Source organism: Python bivittatus, unplaced genomic scaffold (assembly GCF_059951505.1).
Source record: "Python bivittatus isolate LINGU-HERP-01145 unplaced genomic scaffold, Pbiv_v1 ctg000970_np1212, whole genome shotgun sequence".
Taxonomy (NCBI): Eukaryota; Metazoa; Chordata; class Lepidosauria; order Squamata; family Pythonidae; genus Python; species Python bivittatus.
In genome coordinates, this window is record NW_028277121.1 from 3,535,002 (window position 1) to 3,556,226 (window position 21,225).

Sequence of the window (21,225 nt, forward strand, 5' to 3'; positions counted from 1 at the left end):
AATGCCCTGGTAAAAACTCATCTACCGTATGGTGTTGGGGCATACAGACTGTTAAATACTGTTCAGTACACAATAGAAGTTTGTATGTAGGCAGCCATTTCAAGGACTTAGCACACAATCATTTTCTTAAGATTTGGGCCTGCTTGTACAGCACTAGGAATTGTTTTGAAATTCCATGTTGTAAGGTGATTTTCGTGTTTTGGGAAGCCCAAGTATGTTCAAATGGGTGACAGGACTGTTGTCTGTTTTCACTGGATGGATCTTCAACCAATAGTTACATACGTCAATTATAAGATGGCTTTATATGGTAAATATTCCCAGCTTGGCCCAGGATACATTTCAATTATGAGGAGTGAATTTGTTCCAATATAGGAACATTCATAAAACCCTATAATTCTGCTCCTTGTTAAAATCTGAACTGTTTTTGCACTATAGACTTTAAAAATAGTGTTTAAAGTTCCTGGATAGCTATAATTGACAAGGTGGGTTAGAGAATTAGAACTAGCTATAGCCTTTAATGAGCTCTGCTTAAAATGTGGAATTCAAGAACCTGATTCTAAAAGACCACACGCACGTACGGGTAACTTGATCTATTGCTTCTCCATCTGACCTCCACTCATATCTAGCATTGTTATTATGTCTCATTAAGATCCAGGGAGCTAAGTTCACAATAAGAACTAACTTGGCGCAGCAATCTTCTTATCCCCAATTGGGAGTAAGATAACAAAACCATGTCATTAGCATAAAGTAAGTTGTTTACACATCTGTGTCTGACTCTGGGTACACTGTGTGTACATCAGTTGACTGGAGCTGTCTTGGGATATCACTCGAGTATAAGTTATACAAGATAGGAGTCAAAGTACACCCCAGTCTAACCCTACTAAAGTGCTCGTTTTCTCAAAGCACCATTCACTCCTGTCCATACACTTATGCAAGAGTTTGTATATAAAGTCTTGGTGAACTAGAGAAATCTGGTCCCCATATCCAAAACCATGTTTCCTGCAAGGTGCATCTCTATGAATTGAGTCAAAATCTGTGCTAAGGTCTGTAAAAGTTGTTAACAATTGGCTCCCTTTTACTGCATATTTTCCAATAAGATGAATAAAAAGTATTTTTTTAAATTTATTTATATATCACAGTTATATAAAGTAAAACAATTAGCAGTGTTAGAATGACCAGTCCTAAAGCCTGATTGCTCTGCAGGAATGAAGGCTTTTCTACTATCCAGTCCTCAATCTTAAGCAAAAGATATCTAGCATACAATTTTTGCCATGATGTCAATGAGGCTCATTGTTCTATAATTTGAAGGACTATCAACTTTTTTGTAAATAGGCATTGTGATTGAAAGCTCCCTACTTACTAGAATACGGCAGGTATTGCTTATATGTGTAAGTAAACCTGCTAAGGGTGGCGCCCACCATCCAACATGGTTTTTGTACAGTTCTGGCAAAAAAAGATCTTCTCCTTATGCAATTTGTGTCTGAATGAGACGTTTAATCTCCTGTACAGACCCTGGAGGCCAACTGGGTGAAATATTACAAGCAACAGCAGCTAATTATGAAATGCCACCGCCTCATTATCATTTGAACCCATAAATTATTGGCTATAAAATTCCTCTCACCCAGAAGTTGACATAGAACTTTTATTTATTTATTACATTTATATGCTGCCCATCTCCCCCAGAGGGTGACTCACCCCTCCCTTGTTACACCTCACTGAGTGCCAAAAGACAATTGGGTTAGGACTTTTTGCAGATAGTTCTAGATCAGACCAGACTAAGGCCAAACATTTGGGGGGGGGGGTTTACACCCAATTACTTTCTTATAATCTTGCCCAAGTACTAACATTTTGGCACAATTGTGATTGGAGAACTAATTCTTTGCAAGTCCTATAGCTATGCTTAATCTCTTCCTCCTTATGCAACATTAGACATCAAACCAATAGAGTCCCTCTAACTGGCTCCCGCTGGGGGGTATCTTTTCTATTAGGCATTTTCCTAATCTAGGTCCCAGATTTTCAAATGCAGAAAAAGCCATTTCTACTTCTGTTCTGGCAATATCACCATGCCCACTAGGGACATACTGTAATTTGCTTGGAGTTCATATAATTATTCAGAGCATTGGTGTCCACTCTGTACCACTTTATCCTTTTTTTCTGATATACCTCTGAACGGAACAAATCCCATTTATCAAGTGTGATATGATGTCTGAACATTCATAGAAATTAACAGTGATTGTTTGATGGTCACTCTCCTCTCTTATGCCTACCTGAATATCAGAAAAGATGGTGGCATTATTACCTAAAACACAGACTGCATGTACTTGAAGATATTAACAGGAGAGCTCAGGGTTGAACTGTGGAGTCCTTGGTGCTCTCTGAGCTTGGTTGTTTGATTGCAGACGTTTCATTACCAAACTAGGTAACATCATCAGTGCGAGTGAGTGTGGGGTTTGCTCTCTGTTTTTATACAGCAGCCTGCCCTGCCAGTGTTGGTGGGGGTGTGGTTTTCTCCTTGGTAGTTCCTTGATTAGGGTATTGTTTTCTGCTTGACTGTTTGCCTAGTGTTAATCCCTACTTATCTGGGATAAGGTATTTCCACTTACACTATCTACTTAGAGTTTTCTGGATAGTTACCGCTAACCAAGTTGTTTTATGACTAATGAATTTAACATGATCAGATAGTTTAACAATCTTCAACAATTGTAAAAACAAAATGGCTACTGAGTAGCCTGGAAAAATTATTTCTTTCTAGGTGCGTTATACAGAAAAAATTTAGAATATAATGTACTAATCCTTCATTAATTCCTCTTAATGTACACATAAAAGTTGATCCATTGGAGATACAGATTTATAGAACCACAAAACATGATGACATTGTTCAAAATCATATCTTTCCTAGAGACAAAACTTAAGTTCTTAAACGTGTCTGTTGAACATGGCTCGTTTTAAAAAAAATACTGCCCAGAAAAAACTGGGTGTTGTGAACAGTTTCCCAAGTCTAATGGAATGTCTAACGTAATTCTGTCCATCATTCATTAATTTATCCTCACGTTTGAATATCCGAAACGTTTTTTCAATCCCTATTGACTAGTGGTTCTCTGCGATTCTTCTAAGTCTGAAAAATCACACTCTAGGGATGGTTTCACGATGGTCTCAACTCGACTTAACCTCATTTTCAGTTTCTGCTGTGCAGCACTATATTCAGCCAAAAGTTTAGCAAATCTTGTTTGTAAATTATCTAGCATTCCTTCTACTTGGCTAACTTTTTGCTCAAGATTTTCAGTGTCTCTTTTCAAGTTTGCTTGTTCTAAATCCAGTAATCCATCTTTCATGAGGATTTGCTTTCCCTTCTCTTCCAACAAAGTCTTTGCATCTGGGTATTCTGTTAAAGCTTCCATTAGGTCATCTTTATGCAGACAAAACAAATCCGAATAACCAATGCTTCTAATATTAGCTGTCCTCCTATTTCCAGCTTTGCTACCTTTAATGTTAAGGATGCTAATCTCTCCAAAATAGCTGCCATCACTAAGAACCACAAACTGAGTTATTCCATCATCAGCTACTACAGCAAGTTTTCCTTCTTTGATAATGTACATTTCTCGCCCAATATCACCTTTCCGGCAGATATAATCTCCAGGACTATATACCTGAGGTTGTAGTTTCAGGACTAGCTCAACTAACAGACCAGCTTCACAATCTGAAAAAATCTGGACTTTTTTTAACGTCTCCAAATGAACATTAATAGCAATTTCTGCTCGTAATTTATCTGGAAGAAATTTCAAGACTTCTCTTTCATCTACGGCCTTTTTATTTGTCCATAAGTAATCAAACCACTTGATAACCCGTTTTTCTAAATCTTTGCTTACATTACGAAACTGCATGTACTGCTTGATAGCATCAATCTTTGCTTGAAACTCCTCCCTGGCAGCATTCATATTAGAGATCATAGAGCCAATATTACCAACGATAGTAGCAAAAATCAGCACACCAACCAAGAAGTCAACAACAACAAACCAGTATTCAATATCTTGCACAGGAGGAGGTGTTTCGCCAATAGTCGTCAAGGTCAGCGTTGACCAGTAAAGACTATACACATATTTTCTAGCAAGCCTGCCAAACTCAGGATGAGAAATGTTGGGATAGACCCATGTGTCGGTACCAAAGCCAATCGCTTTTGAGAGTGAGAAATACATACAAGCATTCCAGTGGATAATAATTACAATGTACATGACAAGATTAGAGATTCTGAAGATATTTGGGTTACTTGTTCTTGTTTCTGTTTGCTGAAAGAATTCAAACATACGTGATATTCTAAGTAATCTGTTTATTCTTATTTCTGGATAATTCAGTCCTAATGTGAGGTAAAGTAGATCAGTTGGCATGATGGACAGCACATCTAATTTGAATTGTGATGTTTCCTTGTATCGTTCCTTAAGCTTAGATTTTTCTTTCACCATCAGCCCTTGCTCCAAGTAACCTGAAGCAAAATGTAAACAATTCTTTGATACAAATCTGTTTGTTTCCACCCGTGACAAAAGCGATTACTAAGCCATTATCCATAACTGTCTAGTAGATACGGTACCTCTATCATCCTTGCAAGTGGTGAGAATTTTTAACATTTCTAGTTCACATTTAAAATTAAAATCTGAAGAACCAAATCAACATTTAGAAATTCATCACCTTTTTTCTCCAACAATATTTTGTTAATGCAGTGAGCTTCCATGAAACTTTATCTAGCTTAAAATTCTGAATTAACTTCTTAATGTTATTACTCATAATATCAAATCATGCAGAAACATTGCTAAGTGCTTTTATATTTTTATGCAGCTCATACAATTTTCCCGTGATATCCACACCAAGAAACTGTGGAGGATTTGGCTTTGGTTTGTGATAATCAGTAACAGCTAAAGTACTGTGTGAGGGTATTTGGAAGACCACCTGTTTCCAGATATTAAGATAATCATCCCCAGAAATTAAAAAAATGGGGATCTGAAATGAGGCTTTTTGGGGGGAAAGGGGGATTCTGGACCTAGCTAGCATTAAAAATTCTGTCACGAAATGCATCCCAAACTGTTCCACGTTAAAAATAAGTGCATTCAAAAAATTATCTTGCAATACACGTATAAGGCATATTGAAAGATAGGTAAAAATATCTCAGCATAAGTGCTATTGAACTCTGATGGTTGCTTCTGGTTCCATTCAGAGACACTGCACAGAAGAGGACAAAACCTTGCAATGGCAGCCGCAAATATGCAGCTGAATCTGGAAGAAGCGGGGTGGGTCTTTGACTGCATGGTTGTGACCTCCAACTTGACTTTTTGGACCCCCTGTGGACCCCCTGTTTCCATTTCTAAAACACACAGATGCTCTTCAGCAGTCAAAATGCTAGTTCAATTAAATGTGCAAGCAATAGCTTGGATGAGAATTATTTAAAAACCAGTGTCGAGTATGAATACTATTGAAAAAAAGAGAGAGAAAGGTTAGCCTATTCCTCATGCTCAGTTTTCCTGTACATAGTGGCAAAATAACAGCAAAGGTTGAAGAAGGTTCAAGATAGGAAGAGAAAGGTGCTTAGAAAAGTGTAGGGCCACACAGGTAACACCTGCTGGTAACTCCTTAAAGCAGCTTTTTCTTTTCCAGCTTCTCACCGTCAGGTGCGGTGTGCGTGCACGCTGAAGCATCTTATCCCCTTCCCAGCTGATGTGTAGCCCAACTCTCCAGAGCCTTGTTGTTACCTCCCTATTGCTCAGAGAATGGTCTCAGAACCATGTTCCCTTCTGTTCTCCTTCCACTACATCATTGCTGTTGCTTTTTTAGGAAAAATCTTCACATAAGAAAGCCTTGTAGAAGCAGATATAAAAACTAGTCAGAGAAGTCGAGCCTGTAAGCAATATGAACTTGTTATGTGTGGTTGGGGAAGGCGGCTAGGGAACGCTGGTCCTGCTCCCACAAAAATGCAGAAAAAATTGAGCCCCATTACCTCTTGAATTCATGTCTGAATTGCCACATATGTCACATGGAAGAAATTGCCTTGAATGGCTAGTAAAATAATGTGGCTTGATATAATTAGCAGAGGAGAGGACAATAACGTTTCATTGATTGATTGATCATGTGCCATCAAGTTGTTGTCAGCTCTTAGCAACCACATGAGATACATTTTCTCCATGAAACAGCTCATTACAAAAACTAATTTTACAAACGTTTCTGACTAGATGTGAGAAGTGGGCAGAATAATAGCTCCCCCCAGTTCTTCTATCTTATGAAGCTGGACCATATTTAATAAAGTCAATTTCAAGATTTCAAGGACAGGTTTATCACAATATAATTTCTTACTATTTTTGATTTCCAAAATCTATACCAATATTCAAGTGCGCAACACTTACCTGTCCTGGTCCGCACAAACATGTCAGCCATATAAATAAAATCTGAAGAATAGTCCAAAATGAACCACATTTCTAAATTGTTATTATTAAGTTCATCAAAACAGGCTCTGAGTAAGAAAAAAAAATGAAACCAGAATTTAAAATTAAGCATCAAGTATCATAATCATCAACAACAGCTGTTCGTTTCAATGGGACTAAGGAGTGACCGCATGGCATTTTAAGAACACATTTTGGGGAAGAGGTGTGACTGACAGAACTTTAATGGGCCACAAATTTGATTCTGTAGGGTAGTCATTCTATTTTATCTGTTAAAGAAAATGAAGATTTGCATATCCCTGCAAATTTCTCCTGTTTTGCAGAAAACCTAGTCATAGCAATCCATTGATAAACAAGTTCAGATCTATTGTAGCAGAAAAGGAAGAATAGTGTTAGTCTATGTTGACAGTACCTTTTCCAACTAACAAATTTTAGTAAAGGCATAAGCTTTCATCAGCTGCAGCTCACTTCATCAGACACAGAGTGGCTAGGTGATGTAGGGTTTAAATTTGGGTGAGGTGGGGAAGGAAGGAGAAAACAGATTGATTGTGCAAATACGGGTTACATGTGAAAGAGATTACAAGTACCTTATCCGTTAAGAACTGTAATGTGCGAAAAACCCATTGTGTTTATTGAGACCTTCTGAGATTGCCTGAAACCTTTTGATGTACATGAGTTGTTTTGGAAAAGCAGGATGTTAACAGCACTCTCAAGTGAAAAATTGTCAAACTCACATACATCAAAAGACTTAGCACATCTTGTAAACCCAAAGCAGGTACAACTTAGGATTTATGAAAACCAGTACTTGACATTGGGGCTTATTGTAGATTTCAATTACTATATCCACAAGCCCACTTCAGCTTCAGATGATATTCCAAGCTTTGGATAAATCTCTAACCAGGGGAAGAAGGAGCCACTCCTTTTCTAATTAACCTTCCCTGAAACTTGGGATGTTGTGTCATTGTGCAAATCAGCTATCTCCTAGGGTTAAATCAACTGCACATTCAAACCTATAATATACAGATGTTCAGACTCACATTTCACATTTGAAGGTTCAGCAAATGATAATTTATAAAACATTTCTGGAATCTTTGAACAGTTTGCATGTATTTTATGGGTAGCCATCAGAACAGCTTGGTGAAACAAGTGAGTATCTTTATTCCCATATTGCAGATTGGAGAAGGAGGTATTACATTCTAGAGATGCTTTTGCTGAGACCTTCATTGTTCACAGATGTTTCTTAAACCACAACCCTGGACAATCAATGCTTCCTCAATGAACCTAACTGGACTGACTGACTTGTGGGAACATATTTTCAGTTTATTAAATTTGTCTGCTGCCCAACTCCCAACAACTCTGGGCGGCTTACAAGTAAAACGTTTTTTAAAAATACAATAAGAATCAAAAAGAAAGATCAAGAAAGAAAGAAGTTCTTCCTGTTTAAAGCAACTAATTGCTTTGATGAATACCAATTATGGCAGTTGAAGCTCAACACAGTTGGGTGATGTCAAGTCAGGAAGCTGGGTTTAAGACACAGCAACATTTCTAATATGGCTCAGTGTTCTGTACTATTACAATACCTAGCAATGATCATTGTCCAATTGTACATGACAGGCAATGTGATGCAGAACAGCCAGTTGTAATAAAGGTTTCCAGAGGGATCAATGACAAATATTTCTTTCTTCGCCCTACAGAGTAAGCAAAAGGAAAGATGATCTTACTCATACGAAATGACTGCTCAAGCTGAAACAGAACTGATTTCACTGAATTGACTCTTGGAAATCAGTGGAACTTAACTGTAGATGAATCACACTCGAAGTGTTGCCAAATGAAAGTAAACAGTTGTTTGGTTTGGATACTAGGACACAAGTAGTTGTCTACAATATAACAGTACATAATTCAGGGTAAAGGCAGATTGTCCTCACTCAAAGCCCCAAAGCTGGTGATGTCAAGAGATGGGAACTGCCCTGCCCTTTCCCAAGTCCTGCCCCTTCCAATGTCCATCATGTCATGTTCCAAGGAGAAGGCTCAAAGGCACCAGCAGACTGAGGCATGGAGGACACTGGAGAACCTTCTGCTTTCCCAGATGAGGCTCTGCCGGGCCACTCCTCCGCCCACATTGCCTTCCCAACCAATGTGTGTGCAAAGCAGCATGACAGATCACCCCAGCCAGGGCAACTCATGAGTAGGCAGCAAGCTCCACCAGGACCTACCAGCAGGCTGTCTCCTTATCCGCAACGCCAGCTGTGCAAAAAAGGCTATAGCTGCATATGTCCACCTGGGAGGGGATTTAAATAATGCTGCCACTGTGATTCAGCTGCTGGAAACAGCTTCAACATCTGGTTTCATGCTCCATGTCTCTGATTCCTGTTATGCTCTTGACCTCTGCTTGTTCCTGATGGTGACTCCAGTTCACCCCTTGGCATCACAAGACTACGCTATGCTTTCTGACCTGAGATTGCTCGACCTAGCTCACACCTTTCTTTCGGGTCTCAGCAAACTCAGTGTGCAAACACACGCCCCACCTTTTCCTTCCAGGTAACTCCATTCCTGCTCCTTCTCCTTGCACGCTTCCTATGCACCATCCTCATGCCTTGCTGTTTGTGGGCCACCCCTGGCTCCTCAGAAAGCCCTTTACACACAGACAATACCACAGCCTGCCAAGGGTTCTGGCATCCAGCCGCACTCCTGAAGCCGGACCACGAAAGAGCGTTCCTTCAAAGAAGGGTGGATGCAAATGCTCTGCTTTGAGCTGCTTCAAGTGAGACTCGTGTTGACTTCACATGCCCCATGCTTTCCTGGTGGGGAAGGCCAGAGCCTATGAGCTGCTAGCAGCACAGGGAAAGGAGGCGGCTTTTGGAGAGGGAGAAGCATACACGGGGCCCGTGGGCAAGACGCTCGTTATCCCTCTATTTTAGTCTTGCCTTGGGTTAAGGAAAAGAGCTCACGCAAATGTTACCCTCTGAAGAACATTCAGAGGCTTAGCTCAGCGGTTCTCCCCAGGGGCCCTTGGATATTGCAAGGGGGCCCCAGGTGAAAAACATGGAATGGGGGGCCAGGACACAGCTGAGGGGACCACAGAAAAGTAAAGCATATTACACTGCAAATACCGGCTTGTTGACACTAGAAAAGAAGATAGTCTGTACAGGTAGTCATCAAGTTACAACGGCAACTGGGACCAGAATTTCTGTCGCTAAGGAGTGCGGTCATAAAGTCAATGTCATGTGACTGCATCGCTTAGCAATGGCAATCCCAGCACTCCCTGTTGCTGCTGTTAACTGAATCCCACCGGTCGTTAGCTGAGGACCCTCCCCATTCCAAGCCATCCCCAGCTTGGTCCCTCCCAGCCCCAAGCCTCAGTTCTTCCAAGGTAAGGGGCTGCTTCCCCCTCAACTCCCCCCACCCGCCTGTCTCCACCTGATCTCTGCCCTTTTGGCCCCCTGCACCCCGCAGCCCCTGCTGCCGCTCCCGACCGAGCACGCCCAGCCTGGCCCTTCGCGAGGCAGCTGCTGGCCACACAAGGCCTTCTTCCCCAGGTCTCGCAAAGAAACCGACCTCAGGAAGAAAGCCTCACCTGGCCAGCAGCTGCCTCACAAAGGGCCAGGCCGAGCACGCCTGGTCGGCAGCAGGAGCAAGGAGGCGGCAGAGGGCAGCAGGGGCTGCGGAGAGGCCGAAAGGGCAGAGATCGGGAGGGGATAGGTGAGTGGGGGGAGTTGAAGTGCCCCTGCAGTCGTCAGTGCAGGGGGGCTGCCAAGTGCCTGAATTTTGATCACATAACCACGGGGGTGGTGCAATGGCGGCAACTTTGGGGGCTAGGCAGAAGTACCATTCGTTCAGCGCTGCTGTAACTTCAAATGGTTGTAAGTCAAAGACTACCTGTATCTGGTAACGGGAACTGGGCAGGAGGGCCACAGGCGGAAAACGGTTGAGAAACACTGGTTTAGCCGTAGTACGGTTCTAGGAAAAACAGATCCTGTGACAACCTGCCTACGTAGCATTCCTAAATTGCTAATTGTTATTATCCGTTATTATCCCTATAGTAGGGCCCCAGATGTAATAGTATGTAGGAATGACCTGGGGAGACAGGGAGGAAGAGTGGCAGCCTAGACAACCGTCATGGCAAAAGGTATCTCAGTCCAAGAAGGAGTGGGGGGCGTGGGAACTGTTTCAGAAGGGACCCTCCCTAGTCTTCTGGAGAGAGAAAGGAACGGAGGGGAGGAATGCTGTCAGTCTTGCAAGATTCTGTGAAAGTGACCTTACAATAAAGACAGATTTAGTAGTCCTGGTTGTGCTTCTTGTCTGGACTGCCTCGCAGGGCTAACATATGAACAAAAGGATCTTGTCTGCAAACTGACTTGGGCAGTGATTTGTTTTAACAGATCATTCTGTGTAGAAATTTAAAAGCACTTACTCCTCTTTATTATTTTTCTTCTCGGGTTTACTTTTATTTTTCTTCTCGTCCTTATCTTCCTTGTCCACTATGTTATTTTCCTTTGCATCCCCAGTTTTACTGAAACAAAAAAATCACGGCTGTCAAAAATAGCACCCTCACCATAAAAAATGCAACCGTATAAGTTAGTTTTATTCTGTCTTAGTTTGCCATATATAGGTTCCACAGTTCTGAATACTATGGTTCATTTTCACTACTCACTATTGGGAATCGTATGTTTTAATTTTGAATGTATTTCAAATTGATCTATGACCTTAATAAATTAAACTAACTAATTACAATCTCATGAAGTATCTTTCTTTCTTTCTTTGCAGTACCTTACACCATCTTTTCACCTTCTGAATACCTAAGAAATTACTCTGTAATCAATTAGACATATAATTGCTGTTGCCGTAGATCGTCATTGCAATAGTCTGATAAACCTGCTGGCTGGGGAATTCTGGGAGTTGCAGTCCACACATCTTAAAGTTGCTAAGGTTGAGAGACAGCACCCTACACAATCTGGAACTCTTCTTTATCAAGGTCCTGAATCGCATGAAAAATCGTACTTGAGTTCAAGCAAATTTTGTTCTTTCAGACTTCTAGCTGAGCATGCGAGGGCTAGGAAGAGAAAGGATCAGGGCAACGCTTGTGCCCCACTTTGCACCTACTTCCAACCCCTTTATGGATTCAGCTGATTACGCTGGAATATACTTTATGTCAAATGCATACTGCTGAAGCACAGTCCAACCAAATAGTGGATATGATTCTCACAGAATTAAGGAATGATAGCCAATTGTCAGGCCCAGCCCAAGAGCAGCGATGAAGCAGTCCGGTCGAGCCCAGTGCCTTTATCTGCTTACGCCTTGGAGACAGAACCTGGCCAGACTCAACCTATACGAGAGCAGCGGGTGGATCTGCCCTGGGAGGTTCTGGGGAGGGGCAGCCCTGGACCTCCTTCGGCTGTGCTGCCTCTTGCCTCCTCCCCCCTCCTGGAATGCGCCCCTCCCCCCTATAGCCTTGACCTCCCCCATCACCCTCCTCCGCGTAGGTAGCTTCCATCACACCAATACCCCATAATTGTAACATTACACTAAGCCATAATGTGATGTGTTGGTTTTGGGTCAGTACATTATGGTTGATTTAATAAACCATGACTTAGAGCTTAATAAACCCATTGAATTGAGGATTCCAGCCATAAGCTTCTCTGGCTCTAATTGGAGATTTCAAGATGTATTCAACTTGTGTGGATCGTACTCTACATAAATAAGTAGTAGGAAATTACACCTTTCATTGCCCAGTGTTTGTTAATTAGATCAGCAATATAACGAAGGAAGCCAAGGAATTAACAGGCTCGAATTATCCTATTTCAGACACATTGTGTGAAGACCCAGCTCTCTGGAAAAGGCTCTAATGCTGAGAAAGGTGGAAGGAAGGAGAAGAAGAGGACAACCAGCAGCAAAGGTGGATAGACTCAGTTACAGTGGCGAAGGGGGCACCATTGGAAGAGCTGAAGGACCAGGTGAGGGACAGATCGTCGTGGAGAAAAGCTATCTGTGTGGCTGCTAAGAGTCGACAATGACTTTATGGCATATAACCCCTCAATCAAGGAATTAAGAACTGGGACGTTAACCCAAACTCAGATCCTCAGCAAAAAAATAGAATTCATTCATTCACGCACACCTCTTACCTGCTTTCACCATCCTCCACATTTTCTATACTCTCCTTTTTATCTTGGCTGGCTGAATTGTGAGGATCTGGATCTGAGTGTTGGGTTTCGTTCTCCCCCATCCTCGCAGTTGTAATGATAATTGGTTACCTGAGAGTGAGAGAGAGAAAAATATATTCAAAATGGACCAACGTTTTGTAACAATGCTTTGGTTTATAACGGCATATGAAAAAGTCCATCTTATCTCCGGCATGCCCAGCAGCTTAACCAAAGTTTTATTATTTATATATTTGCTTATTCACTCATACCACTGGCTACTAAGGTCTCTCAGTGGTTTACCTTAAAGAAAAAAGAAAAAAATCAAAATTAAAACCTGAGCATCAAAAACTATTTAAAACAACAGTTTGAAACAATAGTTGAAAGCCTGCTTCAAAAAGGCGCGTTGTTGAGCTTTTAAAAAGTCAAAGAAGAGACTAGAGCCCTCAACTCAACAAGGAGTGCACACCATAGAACTGGGGCGTCTACAAAGAAACACTGACCCCCAAGTTACCAGACATCAACCCAGCAACAACTGTAGGGAAATTCCCTAAGATGAATCCATGGGGAGGAAGGTCTTGTAGAAAGAGGTGTTATCTCAAGTAACCTGGATCCAAGCTTTAAAGGTAATAATCAGGATTTTGTACATGTGTTTGCTTTTAGCGCAGGGGCAATGTGGTTTGTTTATTTCATTTATTTAAAAGACTTATCTGGCCATCCATCTTGTAAAACACAACTCTGGACAGCTCGCAACCATCATGAAACCAGGAACAAGACAACCAGGCACCTGGGCTACCACCTCCAGTCCGTCAATCCATGCAGTGCTCGGATTCCAACCTTACCCTATTCCAGCGCCTGGGGAAAAGCCCTTTACAGCAGATGTGTGGACTACAACTTCCCATGCTGGCTGGGGAATTCTGGGAGTTGAAGTCCACACATCTCCAAGTCGCCAAGGTTGAGGAATCCTGCTTTACAGCTTTCTGGAAGGCTAAAAGGGTGGGGGCCTACCGGATCCCAGGGGGAAGGGTATTTGAAAGGGCAGGGGCTGCTACAGAAAAGGCACACTCCCTAGATCCCACTAGATGGCAACACTTCAAGGGATAGGAGCTGCAGTCCAATTCTTTGCAATCTCTTTGTGTTCTTCCAGAAGTTGGCTTGATTGTTGATCTACTATCTTAGTCCAAAGATCTAGAGTCCGTTGGAGTTGGGTGGCTATAATAAATTTGAATAAATAATAATAATCTAGTACCTTTGGACTAGATACAAAGGCATACATATACATACAGCATGCTACAATAATCAAACCCAGAAATTACAGCAAATGCACCCCAGTTTTAAGATGATTTTATTCCAGGAGGAATGCAATTACGTATCAACAGAACCTGATGGCACTCTTAACCATTACCTCAATCTGGGAAACCAGAAAGTGATCCAGATCTACAAACTAACTATCTGTTCCCTTCTGGGAGAAGGCAACTCCATTCAGAGCAATAAGAATTGAGATGGGTGAAAAAGTGAATCTAAGACTGAATCCCAACAGTTACTGTTGGTTCCACAGTGTTCTGCCTATCACTCTGGACAAGTCAAGAAAAAGCTGGTGTTCAGCCTGGGGGCTCTCCTAGACTGGAACAGCAGGGAGAAGCTGAGACCATGACAGATTTTGGCCAACTTGGGCAGGTCCACCAGCTATGCCCTTTCCTGGACCAGGGGGCTCTCGAAGACAGTGATTCATACCTTTGTCATCTCAAAACCACGGAAGGCCATTCAGAAGCTGTAGCTGGCACAGAATGCAGCTGCCCATCTGTTGACCAGTGTTAGATCATTTAATAAAATAGCATCTATTTGGTGGGAACTGCAGTGAGGTCAGCATCTTCCAGGTCCAATTCAAAGTGCTGGATTACGCTATATATGGTTCAGGTAGATTCTACCCATCCTAACAGAGAAGAAATACTCTGGATTCCTATCCTGCAAGACATCAGGGCAGTTGAGAACTGGAAAACAACATTGTCAGCAGCAGCCCCCTTTCCTTACAACAGCACGCCCCCTGAAAGTAGTTCAGCCCCACCTTTTCAGTGTTTAGGAAACTGGCGAAGGCAGCTCTCTTTCGGAGAGCATTTGGATAAGAAAGTTTTAATCAGGCAGCAACCAGTATATATTTTTTATCTTATTTATTCTGATGGTTTTAGGGTTTTTTTTACTGTAAGCTGCCTAGAGTTGTTTGAATAGGTGGCATGTAAATGTCGGCAATTAATCAAGCATTCAAGAGGATTTCTGTGCTGCCTGGATACATTCAGGGGAACTTCCCCATTACCTGAAGATGATGATGTTGATGATTTATTAAACCTGCACACCACCCAACTCTCAACGGCTTTGCGCAGCTCACAACAAACAAATTTCAATAAAACCAATAAAAGTTAAAGATGGCAAGCGTGAAGAAAAGAGGGGTCTCACTGTCCCTCGCCAAAGGCCTGGGTGAAGATGTTATAAAGCAGTGTTGTCCAAACTTGGCCACTTTAAGATGAGTGGACTTCAGCTCCCAGAATTCCCCAGCCAGCCTTGCTGGCTGGGGAATTCTGGGAGCTGAAGTCCACTCATCTTAAAGTGGCCAAGTTTGGACAACACTGTTATAAAGAAACTGATTTGCGCATCATCCTGACAGCACCAGTCCTAAATCTCCCGATTCCCTTCAGTAGTTTCATAGAGAGATCAAAATCACTGGAGACAACATGGAGCCCTGAGGGACTCTACATAATACCTCTCACTTTCAGCAAGGGCCACCAAGCAAAACCATCTGAAAACTGCCTGGGTGGTGTGAATGGCAACATTGCAAAGCAGTGCCTGTCAAGCAGTGCTGAAGTCTATCAAGGTCAGTAATATCAAAAGCTACTGAGAGGTTGAGAAGAACCAAAACTTACATTCCATGTTTGCCCCCAAAGGTCACCAACGGTCCAACCAAGGCAGTGTCAACATTCTGAAGCCAGTTTGAAACAAGTCAGGATACTCCTTCAGAAGTGCTTGCAACGGAGAACTATCACTCTCTTAATCACCTTATCCAACCATGGAAGGGCAAAGAGGGCCCTACAGTTGCCCACCTCTAAAGAATCCAACGCAGGTTGCTTTACCAGTGGCCTGCTAATTGCCTCTTGGAAACAAATGGTGGTGAGTGGGTAGGCAAACTCCCACTCTCACATTCCCTGATACTCAAGCCAGCAGTTAACCAGCCACTAGATTTGGATCCGTATTCAGTCATCTCAAATACGGAATCTCCATCTTCATGAAAGAGAGAGAGAGATGCTCCTTTTATTACACAGACAGGCAGATTACCCAATCCCTTCTCTTTTTGCAAAGGAAAAAAAAAGCTTATTTTTTAATATCAATGCAGAAGTTGCTGGGCAAAGGACAGGAAACGAGTGGGATTCAGCATCTACCCAAATCTGCGGCTTAATTTACAAGAAGGAAAAGGATTTTTTTTAGAAAATAAGCAGCCTACTCAAGCATTCCCAAGTGTCACAAATTACACGTGCATATTATCCGCATATAAAATGGCCACTCTTTTGGATTTGCAGAAACAAACGTTCATAACCTATATCCAACCTTGGTTTCAACTTCCAGTTCTGCAAATCCAAAGGAGCGATTGTTTCAAGTTCAGGTTGACATAAGCCTATAATTCCGTGGAGGAACCATAAACAACAGGGAGTAGGATGATTGTAACAACACAGGCCTTCTAACCCTACTTCGTAGTTTAGTTAAAAAGTCTAGCATTAAAACGAAGCCAACCTGATACAAGTCAGCACAAACGTGATCTGGCAAATAAAAATCACATCCAATTGATTTTCATGGGAGCCATGAACATTTCTCCCAATGAAAGCAATGGTGTTTAAGAAACAATTCTGAACCCACTTATGCAGGGGTAACTTAACTCAGTAGGATGCCTCTGACTAGATATACACAGGGCTGCACTATAAATAAGGCTAAATGTTCGACGGAGCAGTATGTATTAAGAAAGAAAGTATTGTAGATGGGGATCAACTAAATGCGAATACATTTCCACCTCACCAATTTCTTTAATAACGTTGGGTTTGTATTTCATTCCACATCATGGGGATTATTAGGCAGCCAGCCTGAACACCTACGCTAGGGAATAATCCCCATAAACACAGTGGGAATATAAACAAACAACAATTTAAATGCATTTGCATTTAGCTGGATTATGGCAAAAGTGACGCTGATCTGCTGCTTCCAGCATTGTCGTGTATCTAAGAATAAACAGAATTCTTACAGTTCAGACTCCGTATTCGCCTGGCATTCCTAATGACTACAGTAAGAATATATTTTTGCACAATACATTAAAAAGGCATACTTCCCTTCTTTTTGTTATCTATCATGTCCACATCTTTCTTCCAGGACAGTTAGCAACCTTACGCAATCACACACTTCAACATGGTCCTTCGTCCCTTCCATGGACCGTTATCAACTTCCATCTTTTAGTAGCAGTCTGAATTTTCAGCAAAACTAAATGAAGTAAGCCGTAAATACCCACCTCATTTCTTTCGTTCCATGCACTGCAACAAATCCCAAGTGATAATGAAATTTTCAATCTTCCGTTAAAGAATAAATCTATATAATAAAGTAACCCGGGGGAAAATAAATGAGCTGTAACATAGAAAGGGTTCCAGTGTTGCTGTTGGCGATCCAACGGAATTACGCTGTAGCATGTGCTCACTTTGGAAATGTAATCTGCCGTTCTTGGTAATGAAAGAAATCCTTTAAGTCTCCACAGTACAGCAGCCACATACATAACGGGAATTTGGGATCAAATAAGGCACAATAAAATAAACAAATAATAAATAAATACATACTGAGGTCCGGGTTCAGAATGTCCTTCAAACCCAGATTGTGGCTGACATATGTGGGTGACACTCACTGATTTTCAGGAGGGACAGATAAAGTTCTACCTTTCTCTGAAATCTTACTGTGCTTTAAATACTGGAGAATCTAAGATTCATCTACTCCTCTTTTTTCCCCCTTTTACAGAGAAAAATACTGCTTGTTGCTATTTCAGGCAGTGGCTTAGCTCCCCACTATGCTGGTGCAGCAATCCCAAGGAAGGGAAAAACGGGAAAATACCCCAAGTAATAATAAAAAGAATTAAGCTGAATTTCAGCACGATAAAGCAACACTGAAAGTCCCCTGAAAATTTACATTCTTCTGCTCTATTCTCAAATTTCCGCAAGGAGGAATAATTGATGTTTCAAATCGTAACTCCCATATGATTTATTTACACGCTGTGTTTTCATTATTCCTTCTCAGACCAGCATTACCAGCAAAGTATGTCCATCTGTCCATATATGCATTATACACATCTGTGTATAATAAGCTTCTGGGGAATTTTTTTTCCTCTAATTATTTGCACTTTGAAATCTTGGATGGTTTGGAGAACAGCAGCCGTGCTGGATTATTTTTAATAGGCCATCTTTCATCTTGTCTTTTGCTTAGTCAAGTATTTTCTAATCCCTTTCAATCCCATTAAGGCTATCGTTATTGCAAAGACTTCTAAACCTTCTCAGGGAAAATCTGGATAGTTCTGACAGTTTTATTCTGTACATTCTGGAGGCCTGGAGAGTTTCAAACATCGCATTAAAATAAATTTGTTTTAAACATGGTTAAGCTACAGTGGCCTGCTTCATACAATCCACTGGGCCACCACCACGGGCGATTTCACGTGCCGCGCCGCGCCTTAGTGCGATGGGTGAACTAGGCCACAGAGCAGGACACAGAGTGGCACCCGGGGGATTGACCGTGTGGCGTTTCAGACTTCGAGGCTTCCGATCACCAAAGGGTCCGGAATAATCAAGCATCTACAGAGGTATCCGGAGGGTTCGGTCAAAAAAATCAAGATGGCGCTCCCAACCGCGTAGTTGAAGCTCTGCCTGGAAGCATCTAGGAAACCAGTAATGGACAGTTCATTATCTAAGTCTTCCGACAAATAATTTCTCAACGTGATATCAAACCTGGCATCACTGACTACATGGAAAACCTTAGCTATAGAACTGGTTGTGCAATTTCTAAATGCCTATTCCCTAGAATTTAACACACGCAGCAAGAAGCATTTTTTTCTAATTCACGTCTGTTTCTGCAAAAGCACGAACCTAAACACGAGCACGGTGCAGGGCGCAGCCTGTCACTGAACGCACTGCACCTGTTGACTTGTACTTGGAGTTACTGGGAGTGTCTGGGTTCACACGCTGCATGTGGTTTATCTGGTTTTGGATTAGCTTGGGGTGTAACAAGGTACGGGGAGGGGGATGTGCTGTTTAAGCCTCTGAGAACTGAAAGGACATAGGTAGGAAGGAAGAGATTAGAAGCGCACTGCATGTTCTTCACACTTGCTGGGTTCACACGACCCTCTAGGCCAGTGTTGTCCAAACTTGGTCACTTTAAGACGTGTGGACTTCAACTCCCAGAATTCCCCAGCCAGCATGCTTTAAGACGTGTGGACTTCAACTCCCAGAATTCCCCAGCCAGCATGGCTGGCTGGGGAATTCTGGGAGTTGAAGTCCACTCATCTTAAAGTGGCCAAGTTTGGACAACACTGCTCTAGGCTAAAATATGACTGGTTAGTTTATGATGTAGGAAAACAGAGAAGTTTGTGTAGTTGGTATAGCCTGGTACATAACACAGTAGGGTGCTTAGTTCATTTTTTCTAATATGCATGCTTCTCTTACCGTGACTTCATCTGAATCCGAGCATGGAGTGCTTCACGCCTACCTTGTAATCAATAATTTGAGCCTCTTTGTTCTTGTAAAGTCAATATAGTTTGTATCTGGCAGTGGGAGGGGGTCTTTCATCCTGGGAGCATTGCTAACGTGTCCTTTATGTGACGGATCAGGCTCTGCAGACCCTTACTAATAAACTGTTTGGAGACTGAGTACTGGGTTAGTGGTCTACTGAGTAGACCAGTGTTTCTTAACCTCGGCAACTTTAAGATGTGTGGACTTCAACTCCCAGGATTCCCCAGCCAGCCATAAAGTTGCCGAGGTTGAGAAACAGCGGAGTAGACCAATGATCCAGGATGAACCTTGCTGTAAAAGCAGAAGAGAAGAGAGAGGGATCTGTGGTCCTCATGAGTTTTCTCTCCTGCAATGACTAGGAATGCATCTACGACACTTAGCTCTGTGTTGTGGTGCATACTCAAAGAATTGGGTTCACAACCGCTGAGCGTTTTGCCGGTAGGACTCTGCAGTGCTTCAAACTCAGTTCCAAACAGCTGCTTCAAAGCCCCCTGGGATGTCTGCAAGCCTTGAAAGCAGCCGTATCATGTTGATCACGTGAAGGCAGCCCTGAGAGGCTTTCAAGAACTGCAGGCTACGTTTGCACTCTGAAGCATCTTTTCTTCCAAAGGTTGCCCAAAGTTTTAAAGCTAGCCCTGTGTAGCACCGGACCGGACCTTCTCTTTATCCTAAGGCCCCTGCCCCGGGCTGCCTGCACCCGCCTGAAACCACGCGCACTTTGTTGTAGGCCTCCCTTGTCTTCCTTAAACTCAGCAACCTGAAAATGAAATGGTAGTCGTGATCGGATTTCAAAAATCAAAATATATCTAAGCCATTGTTTCTGGCTTATATAAACCACTGTCTCCCAGGAAAGGTGGAACTGTGACCTAAATTCAGTGCAAAGGCCTATTTCCTGGTTTAACAGCCACTAAGATTATGGTTTAACCCAGCACATCTGAATAGTATCATCAAACAACAAGGCAACACTGCTAAAACATTTTCCCTTCCGAGGTCACCCAGGCAACAGTTATTTAAGGCTTTAAGAACTGGGGGTCTGAACGCAGCATTTCTGTTGAGCTACATACAGATCAGGCATTCTCCGTCTAAGGGAGGCCTCCGATTACTCTGCCTAAAGATGAAGGGGAAGGACAAGCACTGTGCAGCTGATATCAGGGACATCACATATAACGAACAGATAAGCAAAAGAGATGCATTTTTTCTAACGGCACTGACAGCAGGGATATTTTCAAGTGCAGTGATGCCTGGGTTTCCTAAAATCTGACCAGTCGATATGACTGATAGGTAGATCAGCTACTTACCTGCCTGCCTGCCTGCCTAAAATCTGCCCCGCGCTACTCAGCCGGGTCTGCGTTCCCGACGGCTGCTGATGCAGAGTTGCGGCTCCCACTCCCGTCCCAGATGTTCCCCCACGGAGCGCATTTTGGACTCAAATGTTTTTAAGGATGTGTAGTGGGGGGGGGGATTGGCAGACCCCCTCCCCCGCCAAGCTGGTGGGCCTAAAGCGCAAAGCCCAGACTGGGGGTGGCTGGAATCTGGGCGTCTTTATCGTCTGAACTGTTCCCGTCAGGAGCGGGAGGGGAGCCCGGGTTCCTCCCATCCCTCGCCCGCGCCCGCCCCCAAAGTTTCCCAGAGAAGGCGAGGAGGGCGAAGGGCGGCACCGCCGTGCCCGGCCGGAGAGACCGAGCGCGCGGGCAGCAAGGGGCCGGCCGGCCGGCAGCGGAACGGCCGGAGAAGCAGCGAGAAAGGAGACCCACCTTCGGCCCAGGGCTCGGCCGCGGGGCCGTTTCTGCCGCCGGGAGCGCGTTCTCCGCGGTGCGTCACAACGGAGCGAGCCGCACCGAAGCCGGCTGGCTGGCTCCGCGGCTCCCCCGGCCCGCGCGC

At 42.9% G+C, this 21,225-nt stretch overlaps 1 protein-coding gene across 1 annotated transcript; it reads right to left on the reverse strand.

Annotated features, from left to right (window-relative positions):
• Positions 1-1,171: 1,171 nt before the first annotated feature.
• Positions 1,172-21,224, reverse strand: CNGA1 (cyclic nucleotide gated channel subunit alpha 1). The gene is made up of 6 exons (XM_088131128.1): positions 21,099-21,224; positions 12,539-12,667; positions 10,831-10,929; positions 8,000-8,107; positions 6,384-6,490; positions 1,172-4,477 (listed from the first exon to the last, which is right to left on the reverse strand). Exons 2-6 carry the CDS (start codon positions 12,637-12,639, stop codon positions 3,081-3,083), a joined length of 1,812 nt encoding a protein of 603 aa, XP_087987254.1. The 5' UTR covers positions 12,640-12,667; positions 21,099-21,224; the 3' UTR covers positions 1,172-3,080.
• Position 21,225: the final 1 nt, after the last annotated feature.